At 41.4% G+C, this 17095-nt stretch overlaps 2 protein-coding genes across 3 annotated transcripts in view; one reads left to right on the top strand and one right to left on the bottom strand.

Moving 5' to 3' along the window:
* Positions 1 to 17095, top strand: part of LOC126101142 (Golgi-associated PDZ and coiled-coil motif-containing protein-like) — a 482442-nt gene that overhangs the window by 39448 nt on the left and 425899 nt on the right. The gene's annotated exons all lie outside the window — the stretch shown is intronic.
* Positions 335 to 17095, bottom strand: part of LOC126101140 (uncharacterized) — a 234046-nt gene continuing 217285 nt past the window's right edge. Inside the window, exons 7-9 of the mRNA XM_049911826.1 lie at positions 16863 to 17073; positions 7619 to 7883; positions 335 to 2140 (exon numbers count right to left, since the gene is read on the bottom strand). Coding sequence (XP_049767783.1) covers positions 458 to 2140; positions 7619 to 7883; positions 16863 to 17073 — 2159 coding nt within the window. The 3' untranslated portion in view covers positions 335 to 457. The remainder of the gene's footprint in view (positions 2141 to 7618; positions 7884 to 16862; positions 17074 to 17095) is intronic.

Below are 17095 nucleotides of genomic sequence, written 5' to 3'. Positions count from 1 at the left end.
CTTATAATCTTTTTGATTACTTCAGCCAACCACTAGCATGATTATTTGCATGAAGTGTATCATGTGAGAAGTTTAGCATTCCCAGTTCTGTACTGTGGATGCTTTAATCTTACCTTTCCTGCTTATTTTGTTACAAATAAATATAAAACACACCACTTTGTTTGTATTTATTACAAAAAATTTACAGTTTCTTAAGCAGCCACAATAGGCTAAACTATGGTACAATATTTTACAAACTTCACAGCACATACACTTTCTAGAACATGTGTTTGTTGCAAATTTATTTTCATTGTTCTTTGGACAAGTTTTTGTGGTATTCTTTGGCTTTTATACATCTCCATCTTTCTCTCTCTCTCTCTCTCTCTCTCTCTCTCTCTCTCTCCACACACACACACACACACACACACACACACACACACACACACGAAACAGTCCATTCACACTCACATATAGATTGTTAGTAAGATGACATGTCATCCTCTTCAGTCAGCTGTGCAGAGAGATACTGCTGTTCTGTATGAATGTGTGTGTGATTCATGGTACTTCCAGTGTTGTTAAGTGAACTTTCCTTCCTGTTCGACAGTTCATGAGCAATTTCTTCTAACTTGTTAACATATTGCTTTATTTTAACATCTTTTATTGTTTCTGGAATGGTAGAAATGTTCAGTCTCTGAGCATGAAATTCTAAATTCTTATAATTTATGTAATCATCATTGTAACTGCTGTTCTCATTTGGTTCCTCTTTTGAAGTATCAGGTAATTCTGCACTTGTACCATTTTCTACAGTGTGTTCATCAGTTTTGAGGTGGTGATTCTTTTCCAAAAGTACTTTCCAGAAGTCCTGTATTGATTTATTTACTTGTGTGTCTGTACCATAGGTTTCCATTATTTTTTTCAAAAATTCTGATACATACACTTCAGTGTTGTGTTCCTGATCTATAGCAATTGGGCCACTGTTTGTAAAATTCATTTCTAAATTGTATGGTTCATTGCTTGTGACGTTAGCCTCAGATTGTATGAAGTTGCGTGCATTTGTATAGTTTACTGTTTTTGTGCTTCCTGTAATTGCATGTTCTGTTTCATCACTTTGTTTAACATGTTCACTATTTCCAGAAGTCCTCACACCTCCAGAATTATCATGGGGTGCATTTTGGGGTTTTTCTTCTGCAAGCATTGTTGTATTTACGCTTTTGGGTTTGTTGGTGTAATTCATTGATCTCCTCATTACATTACTGCTATTTTCTTTTTCAATTGTCTCATCATCTTCTGGTTTTCGTAAGAATGCAATAACTTGGATTTCTTGCTCAGTGGGTGTCCTGGTCAGTAGGGTTGTGTTGCTGTCATGCTGATCGTGAATGGCATCTGGAATGTGGAAGGAAGAACTGAACTCATTGCCCCTCGCCCCTGATGAATTCTCATGTACAATAGTTAGTGATGGCTTTTGTACTTCTTTACTTTCTCCAGTATCTGTATCGTGAATGATGGCGAGTATGTTTTTCCATTGGCTTTGTGATGAATTATTGTGCTGCTCTTGTATCTGTGATACAAAGTTTCCGGTTGTGCCTAACTCAGAGTTTTCTCTGTTCCCTTCAGTTTTAAATAATCCTTCTGACTCCGAAGATGAATTCTCAGTTATATCATTTAAGTTACTGTAATTCAATGGGTGATTTTTGCTGCTACTAGTTAGTGATGCACTTTTCCCATTAGAAGCGCTTGAAATATTCTCGTTTGTCTTGTCCCACACTTCACCACGTTGGCCTGGAATATCATTACTTTTACCATCATTGTCATGGTGTTCATTGCTTCGTGTGAATACATTTTCAGAAGTGTAGCTTTTGTCAAACGGTTGTATTATTTGAGACACATCATTTGAGTCGTCATTAGCTTTACACATTACTATTCCTTTCCCTTCAAATGCCAAGGCAATCTTGTCTGTGAATTCAGGTATGTCTATTGAAGGACAGGTGGTAACAGCACCTCTATCTTTTAAGCTTGTGACTAACAATGTGTTGTGTTTCTCTATGTCTGCAGCAATTCTTGTAATAATTTTCTGATTTCCAAGACATGCTTCTGCATTCATTATTTCTCTGGATGTCTCACTTCTATCTGGAACCATTTCTCCAAGCTGATCTTGCAAGTCCTGAAATAAAACATACAAATTACATTTGTGTAATAATCAGGTAAATTTGCCATTTAGAATTTTTGTGTATATTAAAAGTTTTGTTTGAAACACCTACAGATTAACAATAAATTTACAGTTCTCACTTAGAAATGCAATTGGCTTCAATGCCCTTTTGGGGTGCCACTGGCCTAATCTACAAAAGGGAAAAAAGTCGCAGCCTAACAGTACAACCTATGTTTTATTACATATTGTACTTTATACAGCACACGTAGTATGCCTATAGGACTGTTACAAAAGCATACTGAGTTTTATTTATAAGTTTCACACCTTATTGTGCGTAAAAGTGGGTGAAAATTATTAAAAGTAGTATGAGGAGCTTTCTGTCTGATTATTAAAAACATCTGCTACACTATTTTCTTAACCGCACAGTTTGCACCCATGGTGTAGCCTACTTCAAATTATATTTATTTATAGTAAGCCTTAGTTGTAACTGCCTAAGTAATGGGAGTATGATTGTAGAGCATGTCTATTATAGGTACCTAAAAGGGTTTGGTAATGGTCTGTTTAACATCATCACTAATTCCAGAAGTGTCTTTCATATGCATAGTTGCCATTTTGAAACTGAGTCGTGCAGTGTTTTAACGTAACACAAACTGTATGTTCAGGAATTTTGAAAAGCAATGCTTGATGTGACTGTACATATGAAATTGATTGAGAACTGTGGTCATGTGGAGGAGGAGGAGGAGGAGGAGGAGGAGGAAGAAAAAGAGAAGACTCAGCTTCAAGAAGGGACCACATAGAAGCTAAAGATTGATAACGAGTGACTTTAATTGCAATAGTTGGCACAAATTGGTTGAAAGAACTAGCTAATACATATTCAGAGTACTGAGAATGAAGTATTTAGCGCTTTAGTTTGTGACAGCTCGGTCATGATAGTATAAATGAAGTAAGCAAGCTAATAATTCCATGTCAGCCATACATCGAGCACCACCACAATCAGAACACCAACTACGACTACTCTCTCTACCTTAACCTTTCTTCTTCAGTCTCTTAATGATATTGGGACACTCTTTGCAAGACATATCTCAAGAGTGATTTTCTGTTGTTTGATAGTACAGGTTTTTTTATAGTCCCTCCCTAACTCTAAAATCTAAAGTAAAACAGTCTCTTGGTGTCTGTTCTCTCTTGCCACTAAAGAATTATCTGAGTGTCACTATGAGAAATTGGAGATGTACTCTGCTGTCTTTTGCCAGTATTCCTTGTCTCTTGATGGTGAAGTGGAGATCACAACACATGCTCAGAGTATATGCACGTGCAGTTTATCACCGTATTTTGGATGTTGAGAAAAATTGGATGATTGACATTAAACTGTCAGTTCACACAGAAAGGTAGCTGTCATGCAGTAATTGGTGAATGAGTGGGGACAAGATGGACTCTGGACCACAGTGTGGCAAAAAGGGTTATGTATGGGTCCTTTCAAAGGACTACACAACAAGGAGTACGTAGGACTGTTAGATTTGCTCTAAGGAATAGATGGATGACAACAACTGAAGTCCAGGCAGAAGTAATAGGCCTGCCTGGAACAGATTAGTGGAATCTGGTTTGAGATCTCAAGTTGTCATGCAGCATTTACCACAGATGCCAAATCAGATGACAGAGATTTGTGTGCTCTAAGGCCAGTGTCAACTGGGTTGTTAAGTGGTATCCTGTGGTGTTCCCTACTGTTCAGTATGAGTCTCACTTCTTTTGTGGTCGCCAGATTGATGGCAATTTGCTTGTTGATGATCTGGTGAAAGGTCACACAAAGCAGTGATTCTCGAGACCCATGTCTCTCCATCTCCTGGAATCATGGTGGGGGAGTTACCAGATATGAGAATATGCCTGATGCGATGATTATTGTTGAAGGGAAGCTGAATGTTCACCAGAGTGGGACAATAATGGCAAACAATGTTTCCATATCCTTCATGGATAGAGTACAAAATGGCATATTCCAGCAGAAAATGCAAGAACCCACACAACCATTCACAGCACAAATGCCTCAAGGGAAGTATGGATCCTTGGCTGGTGTAATTGGTTCCCAGGTTTGTCACCGGTAGAGCATGTCTGAGACGGTATAGTAATATGTATATGCCTACCAGTCGTCATGAAATGATACAGCAAGTGTTCGAGGTATGTCAGGACATTCAGAGGCTTATTACTTCCATGCCACAATGAATACAATAATGTAATTGGGCCTGGGGTGGACATACTTCATGCTGTTGCTGGCAATGGGCATCAGTTCAGAATTGAATAAAAATAGTAATTATGTGATTGACAACTCTACAAATTTGATAAATCTTGGACTTCTACTTCCATAACTGTATATGCTATAGTACTAAATTTATTGACTTTTTGTGATCTTTGGATGGGAGGAAGTAGTGTACAACACGTAGGTTACTGAGATAGGAGGAAGCTCTGTCTTTGTCACATAGTTTTGGTGCTACATGTGTGCTGTATATTTCCTTCCAAATGTCAGTAAAGTCAGTATCACATTTGTGTGAAAGTGCACTATTGACATACTCATTTTAAGCATTGCAACCAACTACTACAAATCCCTTATCAGTTTGCAAAAGGAGCATTTGGTGTGATTGCTAAAATTGTCCTTGCTTCTTTCTGTATTCTAACTGCTGTCTCCGAAGGATCATAGCTAGTAGGGAATGCCTAAACTATTAATTACTAGTAACAAGTTACGACAGTCCAGCTTCAACCAGATGACAGGTTCCAGAAATCGATCAGTAATGTAATAGGTACCACATGGCTGTGAAGTACGCAGGAACCAGTGAACTAGGTGCATTATTATAGCAATGTTTTCTGTTGTTGTTACAGTCTTCTGTCTGAAGTCTGGTTTACTGCAGCTCTCCATGCTACTCTGTTCTGTGCTAGTCTCATCATATCTGCGTAACTACCACAACCTATATCCATTTGAACCTGCTTACAGTATTCGTTTCATAGTACCGAGTGAGGTAGGCATAATGGTTAACACACTGGACTCACATTCGGGAGGATGACAGTTCGAATCCCTGTCTGAACGTTCAGATTTAGGTTTCCTGTGATTTCTCTAAATTGCTCCAGTAAAATATCAGAATAGTCATTTATGTATATTGTGAATAGCAACGGTCCTATGACACTCCCCTGCGGCACACCTGAAATTACTCTTACTTCGGAAGACTTCTCTCCATTGAGAATAACATGCTGCGTCCTGTTATCCTCTGAAAAGACCACTGCTAATTCCTTCTCCATCCTTTCATAATCTAAGCTTGTGCTCCTCTTTCCCTAATGACCACACTGTCGACGGGCTATTTAACACACACACACACACACACACACACACACACACACACACACACACACACACACACATATATATATATATATATATAATAAAAATTGACACACATGCTTGGAATGACATGGGGTTTTATTGGAACCAAAAAAATACAAAATTTCACAAAAGTCCGACAGATGGCGCTTCATCTATCAGAATAGCAATAATTAGCATAACAAAGTAAGACAAAGCAAAGATTATGATCTTTACAGGAAGTGCTCAATGTATCCATCATTCCTCAACAATAGCTGTAGTCGAGGAATAATGTTGTGAACAGCACTGTAAAGCATGTCCGGAGTTATGGTGAGGCATTGGCGTCGGATGTTGTCTTTAAGCATCTTAGAGATGTCGGTCGATCACGATACACTTGCGACTTCATGTAACCCGAAAGCCAATAATCGCCCGGACTGAGGTCTGGGGACCTGGAAGGCCAAGCATGACGAAAGTGGCGGCTCAGCACACGATCATCATCAAACGACGCGCGCAAGAGATCTTTCACGCGTCTAGCATTTTTTTTTTTTCTGTTCTAATAAAACCCCATGTCATTCCAAGCATGTGTCAATTTTTACCTCTCTATCTACATTATTCCGTGGTTTATTAAGTTTTCAAATGTATACTGACTTTTCAGTGACAACAGCTTTCTTTTTCTGACACACACTTTACCTGATGTTGCTTGTCTACATTTCACACTGAAGCACCAATAATACTGTTATAAACATTCGTATTCAAACACAGAGATGTGTAAACAGGCAGAATACGGCGCTGCGGTCGGCAACGCCTGTATAATACAACAGGTGTCTGGCGCCGTTGTTAGATCGGTTACTGCTGCTGCAATAGAAAAGGTTATCAAGATTTAAGTGACTTTGAACATGGTGTTATAGTTGGCGCACGAGCGATGGGACACAGCATCTCCGAGGTAGCGATGAAGTGAGGATTTTCCGATACGACCATTTCACGAGTGTACCATGAATATCAGGAATCCGGTAAAACATCAAATCTCAGACATCTCTGCAGTCGGAAAAAGATACTGCAGGAACTTGACCAACGACAGAGAACCGTTCAACGTGACAGAAATGCAGCCCTTCCGCAGATTGCTGCAGATTTCAGTGCTGGGCCATCAACAAGTGTCAGCTTGCAAACCGTTCAACGAAACATCATCGATATGGGCTTTCGGAGCCGAAGGCCCACTCGTGTATCCTTGATGACTGCACGACACAGACTTTTACGTCTCGTCTGGTTCCGTCAACACCGACGTTGGAATGTTGACTGAAAACATGTTGCCTGGTCAGACGAGTATCATTTCAAATTTTATCGAGTGGATGGACGTGTAAGGGTACGGAGACAGCGTCACGAATCAATGGACGCTGTATGTCAGCAGGGGACTGTTCAAGCTGGAGGAGGCTCTGTAATAGTGTGGGGCGTGTGCAGTTGGAGTGACATGGGACCCCTGATACGTCTACATACGACTCTAATAGGTGACGCGTACGTAAGCATCCTGTATGATCACCTGCATCAATTCATGTCCATTGTGCATTCCGGCAGACTTGGGCAATTCCAGCAGGACAATGTGACAGCCCAAACTTCGATAATTGCTGCAGAGTGGCTCCAGGAAAACTCTTCTGAGTGTAAACACTTCCACTCACAACCAGACTCCCCCAAACATAAGCATAATTGAGCATATCTGTGATGCATTGCAACGTGCTGTTCTCGACCCCCTCGTACTCTTACGGATTTATGGATAGCCCTGCAGGATTCATGGTGTCAGTTCCCTCCAGCACTACTTCAGACATCAGTCGAGTCCATACCATGTCCTGTTGCGGCACTTTTGCGCGTTATACGACATTAGGCAGGTGTTCCAGTTTCTTTGGCTCCTCAGAGTATATCCTCACTACTTCTACGATGGTCAGTTGTTTTGCTGCCCAAATAACAAAACTCGTCTGCTTTTAGTGCTACGTTTCGTACCCTTGTCCCGGCCCCTGGAACCGCGCGTGCCACACGCAACGCCGCTCAGCACAGCTCTGAGCAGTTCGTAGAGTATAGCGCGACGAGGAACTGATCCGCGTTTATGTCGACGGTGTGTGAGACTTCTTACATCCATCCGCAGCGAGAAGCCGTCAGCTACGTAAAACTACCTGCAGCGCGCCGAGGATGTTGGCGAGGCGGGTGTCGACGGCGTCGTGGCCGTGGCGCAGCGTGGCGGCGTGGTCCTTGCCGGCGGCGGAGAGCGCCTCCGTCACCTCCTGGATGGCGCGCTCGATCTGGCGGCCCTGGTTGCGCGCCTCCTCGGCCGCCTTCATCACCGTGTTCGTGTTGTGCGCCACGGTGCGCACCAGGTGGCTGTGGTGCGACTTGAGCATCTCGTGCACCTGCTGCACCTCCTGCATCGTTGAGGCGCTCCTGCAATCACAAGACAAACCAACCAACCTCACTAGGTGTCGTGAAGACTACACTAACCGCAGTGCCCACAGAGGTGTTCAAGCAGTCATTCTTGCTGTGCGGTATACGCGAATGACACGGGAAGAAGCTCTTCTCACTGTACATTAATGATATTTCTTCAGTGATTCACTCCTGCAACTACCATCTATATCAGGGGTCTCCAAACTACGGCCCGCGGGCCGAAACCGGCCCGCGAGGGCCGGCAAACCGGCCCGCGTTAGCTGGTTGGACATCCCTTGCATCCGGCCCGCCAAATATTGGAGGTGGTGCCTATACTGCCAACAATTGAGTTTCGAGGCCTATCGTGACCAATACACCGCGACATTCTCGGAGCTCTATCTTTACAAAGCGGAAGGTCATGGTTAAACTTGTGGCTATCCACAATAAACAGACAGACCATTCTCCGTGCGATAGTGAGAAAAAAGATTAACAGACTCGTTTGGCGAAAACATTTTAAGTAAAAAAATTCTTTGCATTTTATTCTACCCACAAGTCTGGTGCAAGTCTTTCAAATGGACGCCACTTCGGCGACTAGCCTTAGTAATCAATCATTATGGAAGATGCTTCTTAAGCAAGGTTTCACTTTCTTTACGTATTTCGATTTTCAGATGTTCCTTGTCTCTTCGAATTCAAACTTTGAATTGTCCCACACCCACTAGTACAGCGCATAAAACACTAAAAAACTCGTGAGACACTCGCAACATAGACACAATCACGCAACACAACTATCAAATATATGCTCTGGCTCTGCTACTCGCTACAAGGCTACAGAACTAAACTTATTGTTGCACTGCTTGAAATAACAATGCGTTGACATACTCTACCTCTGTTACGTCTGATAGTAATAGTGTTGCTAACAATGATTTTGAGATTTCGTTAACTTTGTAGGACGCTTTCGTGAAGAATGTACAGTGACATATTTTTTGTCGGTGAAATTCGCCAGAATAAAGTATGCCAGAAATTCGGTCAAAATTATGTAATTAAATAATTCCCACAACCTTATATTTTTGCGATTTCATCTTTCCTTTAGCCTTACATTACGGTGATCATGGAGTGCTAGGGTTCTTTAATCCCATTAGGTAGGTCTTGGCCCTTATGACTTTGTGGGGGAATCAATGTGGCCCGCACATTAAAACGTTTGGAGACCCCTAATCTATATGCCGACGACATCCAACTGTACATAAGTGCAAGCCCCAAGAACATTGCTGACACAGAAGAAAGTATGAACGCAGATCTTTGCTCTGTTTCTCGATGGGCACAGAACCTAGGTCTGAAACTAAACCCCAGGAAATCCCAGGTCATTCTTATATCTCATCCAAAGTTAATCAGCCGGTACTTTCGCGAAACAGTCCCTCAAATACTCCTCAGTGCTACCCAACTAACATACCATAAAACAGTAAAAGACCTTGGAATAATCATGGATGAGCACCAAAACTGGGAAGAAAAAACAGCCACAGCTTGCCGGAAATCGCTCTGCTCCCTACATGCAATCCAAAAATTTAAAAATATTTCCAACCCATGTTAAACAAAAATTAGTCCAAATACTAGTCTTGCCTAATCATTACTGCTGCGATGTAGTTCAACACGGCACAAATAGTGAAAATTCGAGATGCCTCGAGCTAGTGATGAATGCTTGCATTAGATAAGTGTGCAATATACGGTTGTAAGATCATATCAGTCCTTCATACTCCCAGCTAGTTTGGATACGCCCACATAAGGTACGCGATCTCCGCACGATGTGCTTACTTCATCGATTTCTTAGTCACTGGTGCCCCAAATACTTATCTTCTCACATTAAACATCTATCATCATTCCACAACCGTAATACCAGATCGGATACGACTAGCATCTTGGCTGTACCTTTACATAACACAAAATCTTTCTCCGCGTCATTCTCCATCTCAGCCATACGGCTATGGAACGCGCTCCCCTGTGATCTGCGTCTTATCCAGAACCACTCAACATTCAAGAGGGAACTCAAAACTTACATATTAGGGACCGTATAGCCACCATTGTTGTGCCCCTCTCATCTCTTTCTTTCTCCTCTCCATCATAGCTTCGAATTTTACCAATCTATTTCTCTTCCTCTAACCTAGCTACCTCTTCTATCTCTCTTTCACCCTATTCTGTCGTCTTGTCTCTCTGCTCGATGTGAATAACTCACAAGCTGCAAGAACATAACGAGAAAATTCCCAACTAGCAATAGGACTGACATTCATAAAAGAAAAATATGTTTACTTTCATATTGCCAACATTTCCGGTTTTTGGAATAGTGTGTATAAAGAGGCGATTGAAATTAGGTTGGCTGATAATTTAATCAACAGGGACAATGGGTTTCCTCTTAGCAAAACGTGGAATCCTGTATTATCTCGCATCAAAACTGAACGTTCTTCGATGCGGCCTTGATTGCGATATATCGTTGCCAGCAGTGTTTCACTAAGGGCGGCGCCACCTCCCTGTTTTGGAAGCCAGAAACCGTGATAGGCGGCGCATGCGCCGTGTACTGAACGGTGGCGTATATAGGACGTCGAATTGCAATCTTGCGTCAGTTCTCAGCGGGACTCATCAGCAGAAGCAGCATTTCCTGAAGATGGCGAACAGTTGGATCGCCGAAATATCAAGTCAAGGTGATTTTAGGATCCGGCAGCAAACCCGAAGAGACTTTCAATACTTTCATATACATAGTCATTACTATTGTTATTATTTTATTATTATTCTTGATTGTTATATTTTTTGGTTGTTATAATTATCCTTGTATTAATGTTATAATCTCTATTTTTTTCTTTAACATTAATACTGTATAACGTGGTATGTCCATAATGTTCTGTACAAACTGAAATTCGTTCAATCTGAGTATATCTGGTTAGGTGTAAGAGAGGGACTGAAGGCCCTAATCTTGTTAGGTAAAAGAAATGCATAAATAAATAAATAAACAATACGTGGTACAATGGGAAGTATCCTCTGTCGTGCACTTCAGAGTGGCTTTGCAGAGTTTGGGCGTAGATTTCGAGTCACCAGTTACTGTGAAAGTTCTACAGAGGAGCGATGAGAACTTGTTTTGACGGTTGTAATGTAACAAGAAGATTCTTCAGTAGCTTTCGTGGTCAGCGCAAAGCATACTCAGACCGTAACAGATAAGTGTAGCTATTAAAAATTTTCTTATTTGTACATCGTAATTTGTTCGTTTATCCGGTGTCTGTTCGATGAGCGAAGCAGGAGTTGCCGACGAAGGCAGTCTTCACCAACCCATTCATCCATTCACCTAGTCAGCCGTGAGAGTAGCTGGTTGCCTTTGCCATCCAGTCGATGGCCACAGGGAATAAGCGCGCGTCGACTCTCAACCGCGACGATTTTGGAAAAAAACGAAGTGAGATGTCGCGTAATTTTGAGTTGTATAGAGACAGTGTCTGTCGTGCTGTTACTCAAGACGGATGTGATGTGATGTATGCCGCGAATAATCATTACTTACGTTACATGGTTCATGTTGTATGAGGAGAAAGAAATAAAATTATCAAGAAATGTCTACAGTCTCTGCAAAGAGGTTTACTTGCTTTTAAAGAAAAAAGTTTGATGTCGCCGGAAATATTTGAATCTGAATTTTATCAACAGTGGATGATGTCTAACTCCGTGACTGTTCCTTTATTGGGTGTAGAAGAATATCCGCTACCAGTCACAATAAAAGGTTATTTATTTGTCACACGACCGGTTTCGAGCTTGCGCGCATCCTCAGGTGTTTATACATTCATGTACATGTTTATACTGTTGGAGATCACTGTATAAATACAAAAAAAATTATTTGCTTGTGAATACACAGATACAAGTGGGACAGTTGTAAATGGTAAGGCAGTATTTGACGAAAATGTATCTGTACTTACATAAAGAAGAAGCACCATTATTACAGTTATGCTGTGGTGATAGTTTTGGCACTTAGTTACACAATAAGTGAGGCTGAGGTACAGAGTGCCGATGTTATGTACGTCGATTTCTTCGTTTTTGTTAGCACTAGTATTCTGTTCTTCAGTTGACCTATATAAGAAATCGACGTACGTTAAATTTTTATACCATACTGCAGTTAAACCTATACACACAGACTGAGGTTTGGGGTGCAACTCATATACAGGGTGAGTCAGGAGGAAAGGTACATGCATTGAGGGATGACGACATTAGTGATTCTGAATAAAAGGAACTACATATGGGCAAATGCAACGTTCCCAATGGTTTCCGAGATAGAACGCATGTAATATAACTTTTCTGTCATTTCTTGAATCACTTGAAACCAGCACCCTCCAGCAAAAACATGTCGCGGTACAAAATTACAGTTTCCTGCAAAAACAGGACCGATTCATGTTTCTCTAGGACTTAAGTGATTGCCTAAAGGCAGCGCGAGGATAGTAAAAACCTGGCGCGACGCGCATGCACTGTAGCTTAGGTACTCCTTGTAGCCCAATTTGAAGTAGTTTACCGACCTGATGTAACACAAGTGTCCTGTATCAAACTGTTCGTTCCAGCTTCCTCTAAACTAACGTCGTACGTTGTGTACAATAACGATGTTCGAATAACAGAAAATAAGTAACAAAGTATTATTACATACGTTCTATCTCGGAAACCATTTGCAGTAGGGCATATGTCCATATGAAGTTTTTTGTTCAGAATCACGCTATCACCCCTCAAACCCTGTACCTTTCCGTATGACTCATCCTGTATAAGTGTACTGAGGTACTCCATGATGACGTTACTTCTATCACTTTTTTTTCTTTTCTGCGTTTCTTATAGAAGTGCTAGGACTCAAGCAAGCGATATATTTAACATTATGTTCGAAATATTAATGGACGTGATATGCGTCTACCATCTGTTTTCTCCATAGACCGTACATAACGTAGACTGCAGATGACGTCATTTTACTTAAACAGACATCTAAGTCACGTGACGCGGGGCGCGAAGCCGAGTATGCCATTATGCAGTTATAGTGCACAGTTTATGACGTTTTTGTTATGGATCAAATGTTGTACTTTGATCAAAAGCAGAAAATTATCTTTACATATACTCCGATAAGTCTTGTGTTGTATCCCGCAGATTAGGTAAATTGACGAGTATCTCAGAAGTGGAACTGAACTACTTCGAAATATTTGCAAAGATATTTCCATGAGTTGAAAGTTAGAATGTATGTTTGTTGGTCCTTGGATATAAAACTCAGTGAAAAGCTAACGTTTTAAAATGACAGAACATTAATATCTAACTCACTACAGGAATTCTCTAAAATATTTTCTAATATATTATGTCCATTGTTTTTGTATCCGTGCGGGATTAAGCAAAAGTCATAAAATATAAACCATTATTGGCCGGCCGCTGTGGTGAAGCGGCTATAGGCGCTTCAGTCCGGAACCGCGCTGCTGCTACGGTCGCAGGTTCGAATCCTGCCTCGGGCATGGATGTGTGTGATGTCCTTAGGTTAGTTAGGTTTAAGTAGTTCTAAGTCTAGGGGACTGATGACCTCAGATGTTAAGTCCCATAGTGCTTAGAGCCATTTGAACCCTTAAACCATTATTATGGGAAAAATGGAGATTATTGCTATAAACGGATTTCATTTTTTATAAAAGCGTAATAAAATATTTTGCACATACTGTTGAGGAATCGTCAGAGAACTAATACTGCCTGCCAAACCGATAGTTCGTTTTCTGCTCCTGTGGAAGCGGTGAATTAAGACTAGCAGTGCAACAAAAACAGGCATTCACTAAATAACCGTAATTCTATCGTTTATGAAAAGAACTGTCAATAATTTTCAAATGACCACGTGAAACAACGATAACGATCGCATTAATATTAGGCATTTCGAAAAAATTAGTTTAATTGTACTGGCATATAACGTATAATAGCCATACATCAAGCCATTTTATTGTTAATATCTGTGCTTGATTTCAGATATAAATGAGAAAAGTTGTCACGCCACTTCGCATAGCGCCTAGTGACAGATTCGGCTTGCTACGAATTAGCTTACTGCCCCGAGTCACGTGAAATAGATGTTGGTTTCTAAGGTCAGCAGGGCAGAGATTGGTGCACGCGCTGTCTGTATTATCTATAAAATGGTTCAAATGGCTCTGAGCACTATGCGACTTAACTTCTGAGGTCATCAGTCGCCTAGAACTTAGAACTAATTAAACCTAACTAACCTAAGGACATCACACACATCCATGCCCGAGGCAGGATTCGAACCTGCGACCGTAGCGATCACGCGGGTCCAGACTGAAGCGCCTTTAACCGCACGGCCACACGGCCGGCGTATTATCTATAGTCTGTGGTTTTCCCCTGCATTGCTTTATGAGCACTCGTCTGAGCTGTTAAATCTGTGTAATAGATCATCTTTGCAGATTCTGATGTCATTGGTCAAAGCCGACGGGCTGTAGCCCATTCTTCGGCAATTTCCAAGAATGATTGCCTATCGAAGTTGCGGTGTCCAAACGATACATATCGAATTTGAGATCGTATATCGATCATGTGACTCTGGTGACGGGCGTTGTGACCAATTGTTTGTGATCGTCATTTTTCTCTACTTTCCGTCGTTCGCTTAGTTGCTCTAATTTACATATCTCCGCTAATTATTTGTGAGTTGCTAGGGAATCCCAGACGATTTATGTCGTTAGTGAGTGGGATGTCTGGTGTTCTTGACGTTTCTTCGGTGGATTCCCTCACATGGAAAAATCTAATTCCATGTTTATCCAGCGCAGAAAATAGTTCGACTTTTTGTTGCAAATGTGGAGTACCACCGGACGAGGAATGGACTATGTAGACTGTGGTGGTTCGAAGTGTGTAAAACTTCGTAAGAACAGTTTCGATGCTGAAATACCGTTTACAATTTCATTGCGGACAGTGCGGAAAACGAACGAGTATCAGGAAGAATACATGGTTCGACTCTTCCAAATTATCCATCCAGACCACCGTAATGGACTTTCACATGATCCCAACACCGACGAAGAGTAAGGTAGGTTGTCTCTTTTGCAATTACAAGTATTTTTGCAACGCTCTTCTTTTGTCGTTTCTGTAGCGACAACCGTAAACATACTCATAACGCCCGCCACCAGAGTCGCATGATCGATTTACGATCGCACGTTCGATATGTATAGTTTGGACACCGCAACTTCGATAGGCAATCATTCTTGGAAATTACCAAACGCGGTCTCAGAGGCCAGACGAGCCGCTTTGCTTTTTCCATTATTCCCTCCAGTTTCACTTTCTTCCTTTTAGAGTTTTTATTCTTTTTACAAATAAAAGTAGGCCAAATACTGGAATTAAAGTGACATAACAGTAATCGACGGTAAGATCAGATTGGTGTGACCAGATAGCGTAACACTTTCCCGTAGGCGCGGTTCACACTGAGGCAATACTGTTTTGAGATTCGTGCTTGTTTTAATCCACGCAGTCTTTCTCATTAAATTTTGAGGAAACTGTTCCTTTAAAAAAGAAAAACGTGGGTTGTTCCGCAGCTTGCACTTACCGTTATTGCACATCATTATTGTGATACTTCGCAAGTAAGGAAACCACTGTGCGTGTTTTGAAAAGCCTGCAGCAGACAGTGTAGTCACTGGTTAGTTTACGTTTCGTGGGTTTTAGGTCTTATATTGGTTTGCACAAAATATCGAAATTGTGGAAGAAGAGAAATACTTTTTTCCGTTCTCGAGAAAATGCTTGAGATATGTCGGAGCTTTTCTGCGACGAGGTTGACAGCTATGCGCTGCACGAGATCCTATTGACGCCTGCTATGCAGATTGTGAAACTTGACTCGTGTTTCTGTTTTTCTTATATTGCCGAAGCTAGAAATGAAAAAAAAACTTACTGAAAAGGAAAACATACTGGGAGCCATCAACTGATAATGCTCACTGGATGCTTTCTGGTCTACGCTCCCTAATTTCAAGAAACTTTGTGATAGGCATAAATGACATCTGAAAGCTGAAGTTATGTTACTTCTGAATTAGCAGCTTGACGGAGACAAGGACACATTGGATTTTTCTTATCATGGGCTTCTTCCACTTTTTCAAATACATTCTCTACCCCTACGCAGAGTACACCACCCATGCTACACCATTCATGGTGACTGATCTCACTTCGTATCCAGCAAAGTTTGTTCTGAATATTTCTCAAGCTGAATCATGGACTGCTTTGGGAAACCGAACAGTTGTATAAGTACTATCCGAGGTTTATTAATTTATAAGCATTATTTAAATATGCATCACTCTGAGTAAAATACCGAAATAGGTGGCCTTATAAAAAAAGAATAAACTATTCGTGCTGGCGATTTTACGCCATTTACATACTTTCACCAGCTTCGTTTTTTGTGATGAGTAGCTCCACAACAGGAGAAATGACGAGTTAAATATTTATACCCTGATTTATCAGAGTAGCTGATACTGGCCGCTCCAAAATGTGGAAACTGTCTGGGCTCCTTCTGTGGAATTCGTGAAATTTTTCATGGTGAGATGCCTCACGAGAAACATCCGAATAAGTTTGATATTTTTATAGCATTGTATGGGTGCACTCGGTACTTCATTTTCTTTTCAGTTTTTGGAGCTTTCAAATAATAAGCCACAGTAACGTACTGTTCAGAACTGATCGTCATTCTAATTGAAAAAAAAAAAGATAACGTGGTTTTCGCTGTCTTGTCGTTTGTCGTGCGGCGAGTCACATCGCATATCGTATCATCTAAATGTGAACCGCGCCATAGAGTACTTTTTTTCGTCGACGTAATTTACAGTAACCTTTCGTGGTTCATGGTTTTTCCACTGTCCTTCAGACATTATGCCTCCTTACAAACTCTGCCAATAACGTTACTATAGCAACGCATGCAAAGTGCAGTATCCCATTCATGGCCGTTACCTGCATACCAAGAGTCGCCTAGGTACTACAGTAATCGTCGTCCTCCGTCGTCACCATAATGACCCACATGCTTACTTATTGTGAAGCGTGTCGAGAATTCTCCCCAGAACAGCCGTCAGCTTGGCCTCCAGTTGCGGCTCTTCCAGCTGCAGCCTGTGGCAGCTCTCAAGGAACAAGTTCTGCGCCAGCATCAGCATCTGGAAGCTCGAGTCGAGCTTGCGGCCGAGTTCAGACATCCGCCGGTGCACGATGCCAGCCAGCACATCCATAGACTCCTGCAGCGAACCTGTAGGACATACCGATGAGTT

This window comes from Schistocerca cancellata, chromosome 9 (assembly GCF_023864275.1).
Source record: "Schistocerca cancellata isolate TAMUIC-IGC-003103 chromosome 9, iqSchCanc2.1, whole genome shotgun sequence".
Taxonomy (NCBI): Eukaryota; Metazoa; Arthropoda; class Insecta; order Orthoptera; family Acrididae; genus Schistocerca; species Schistocerca cancellata.
This window is presented reverse-complemented; position numbering and strand designations above follow the sequence as displayed.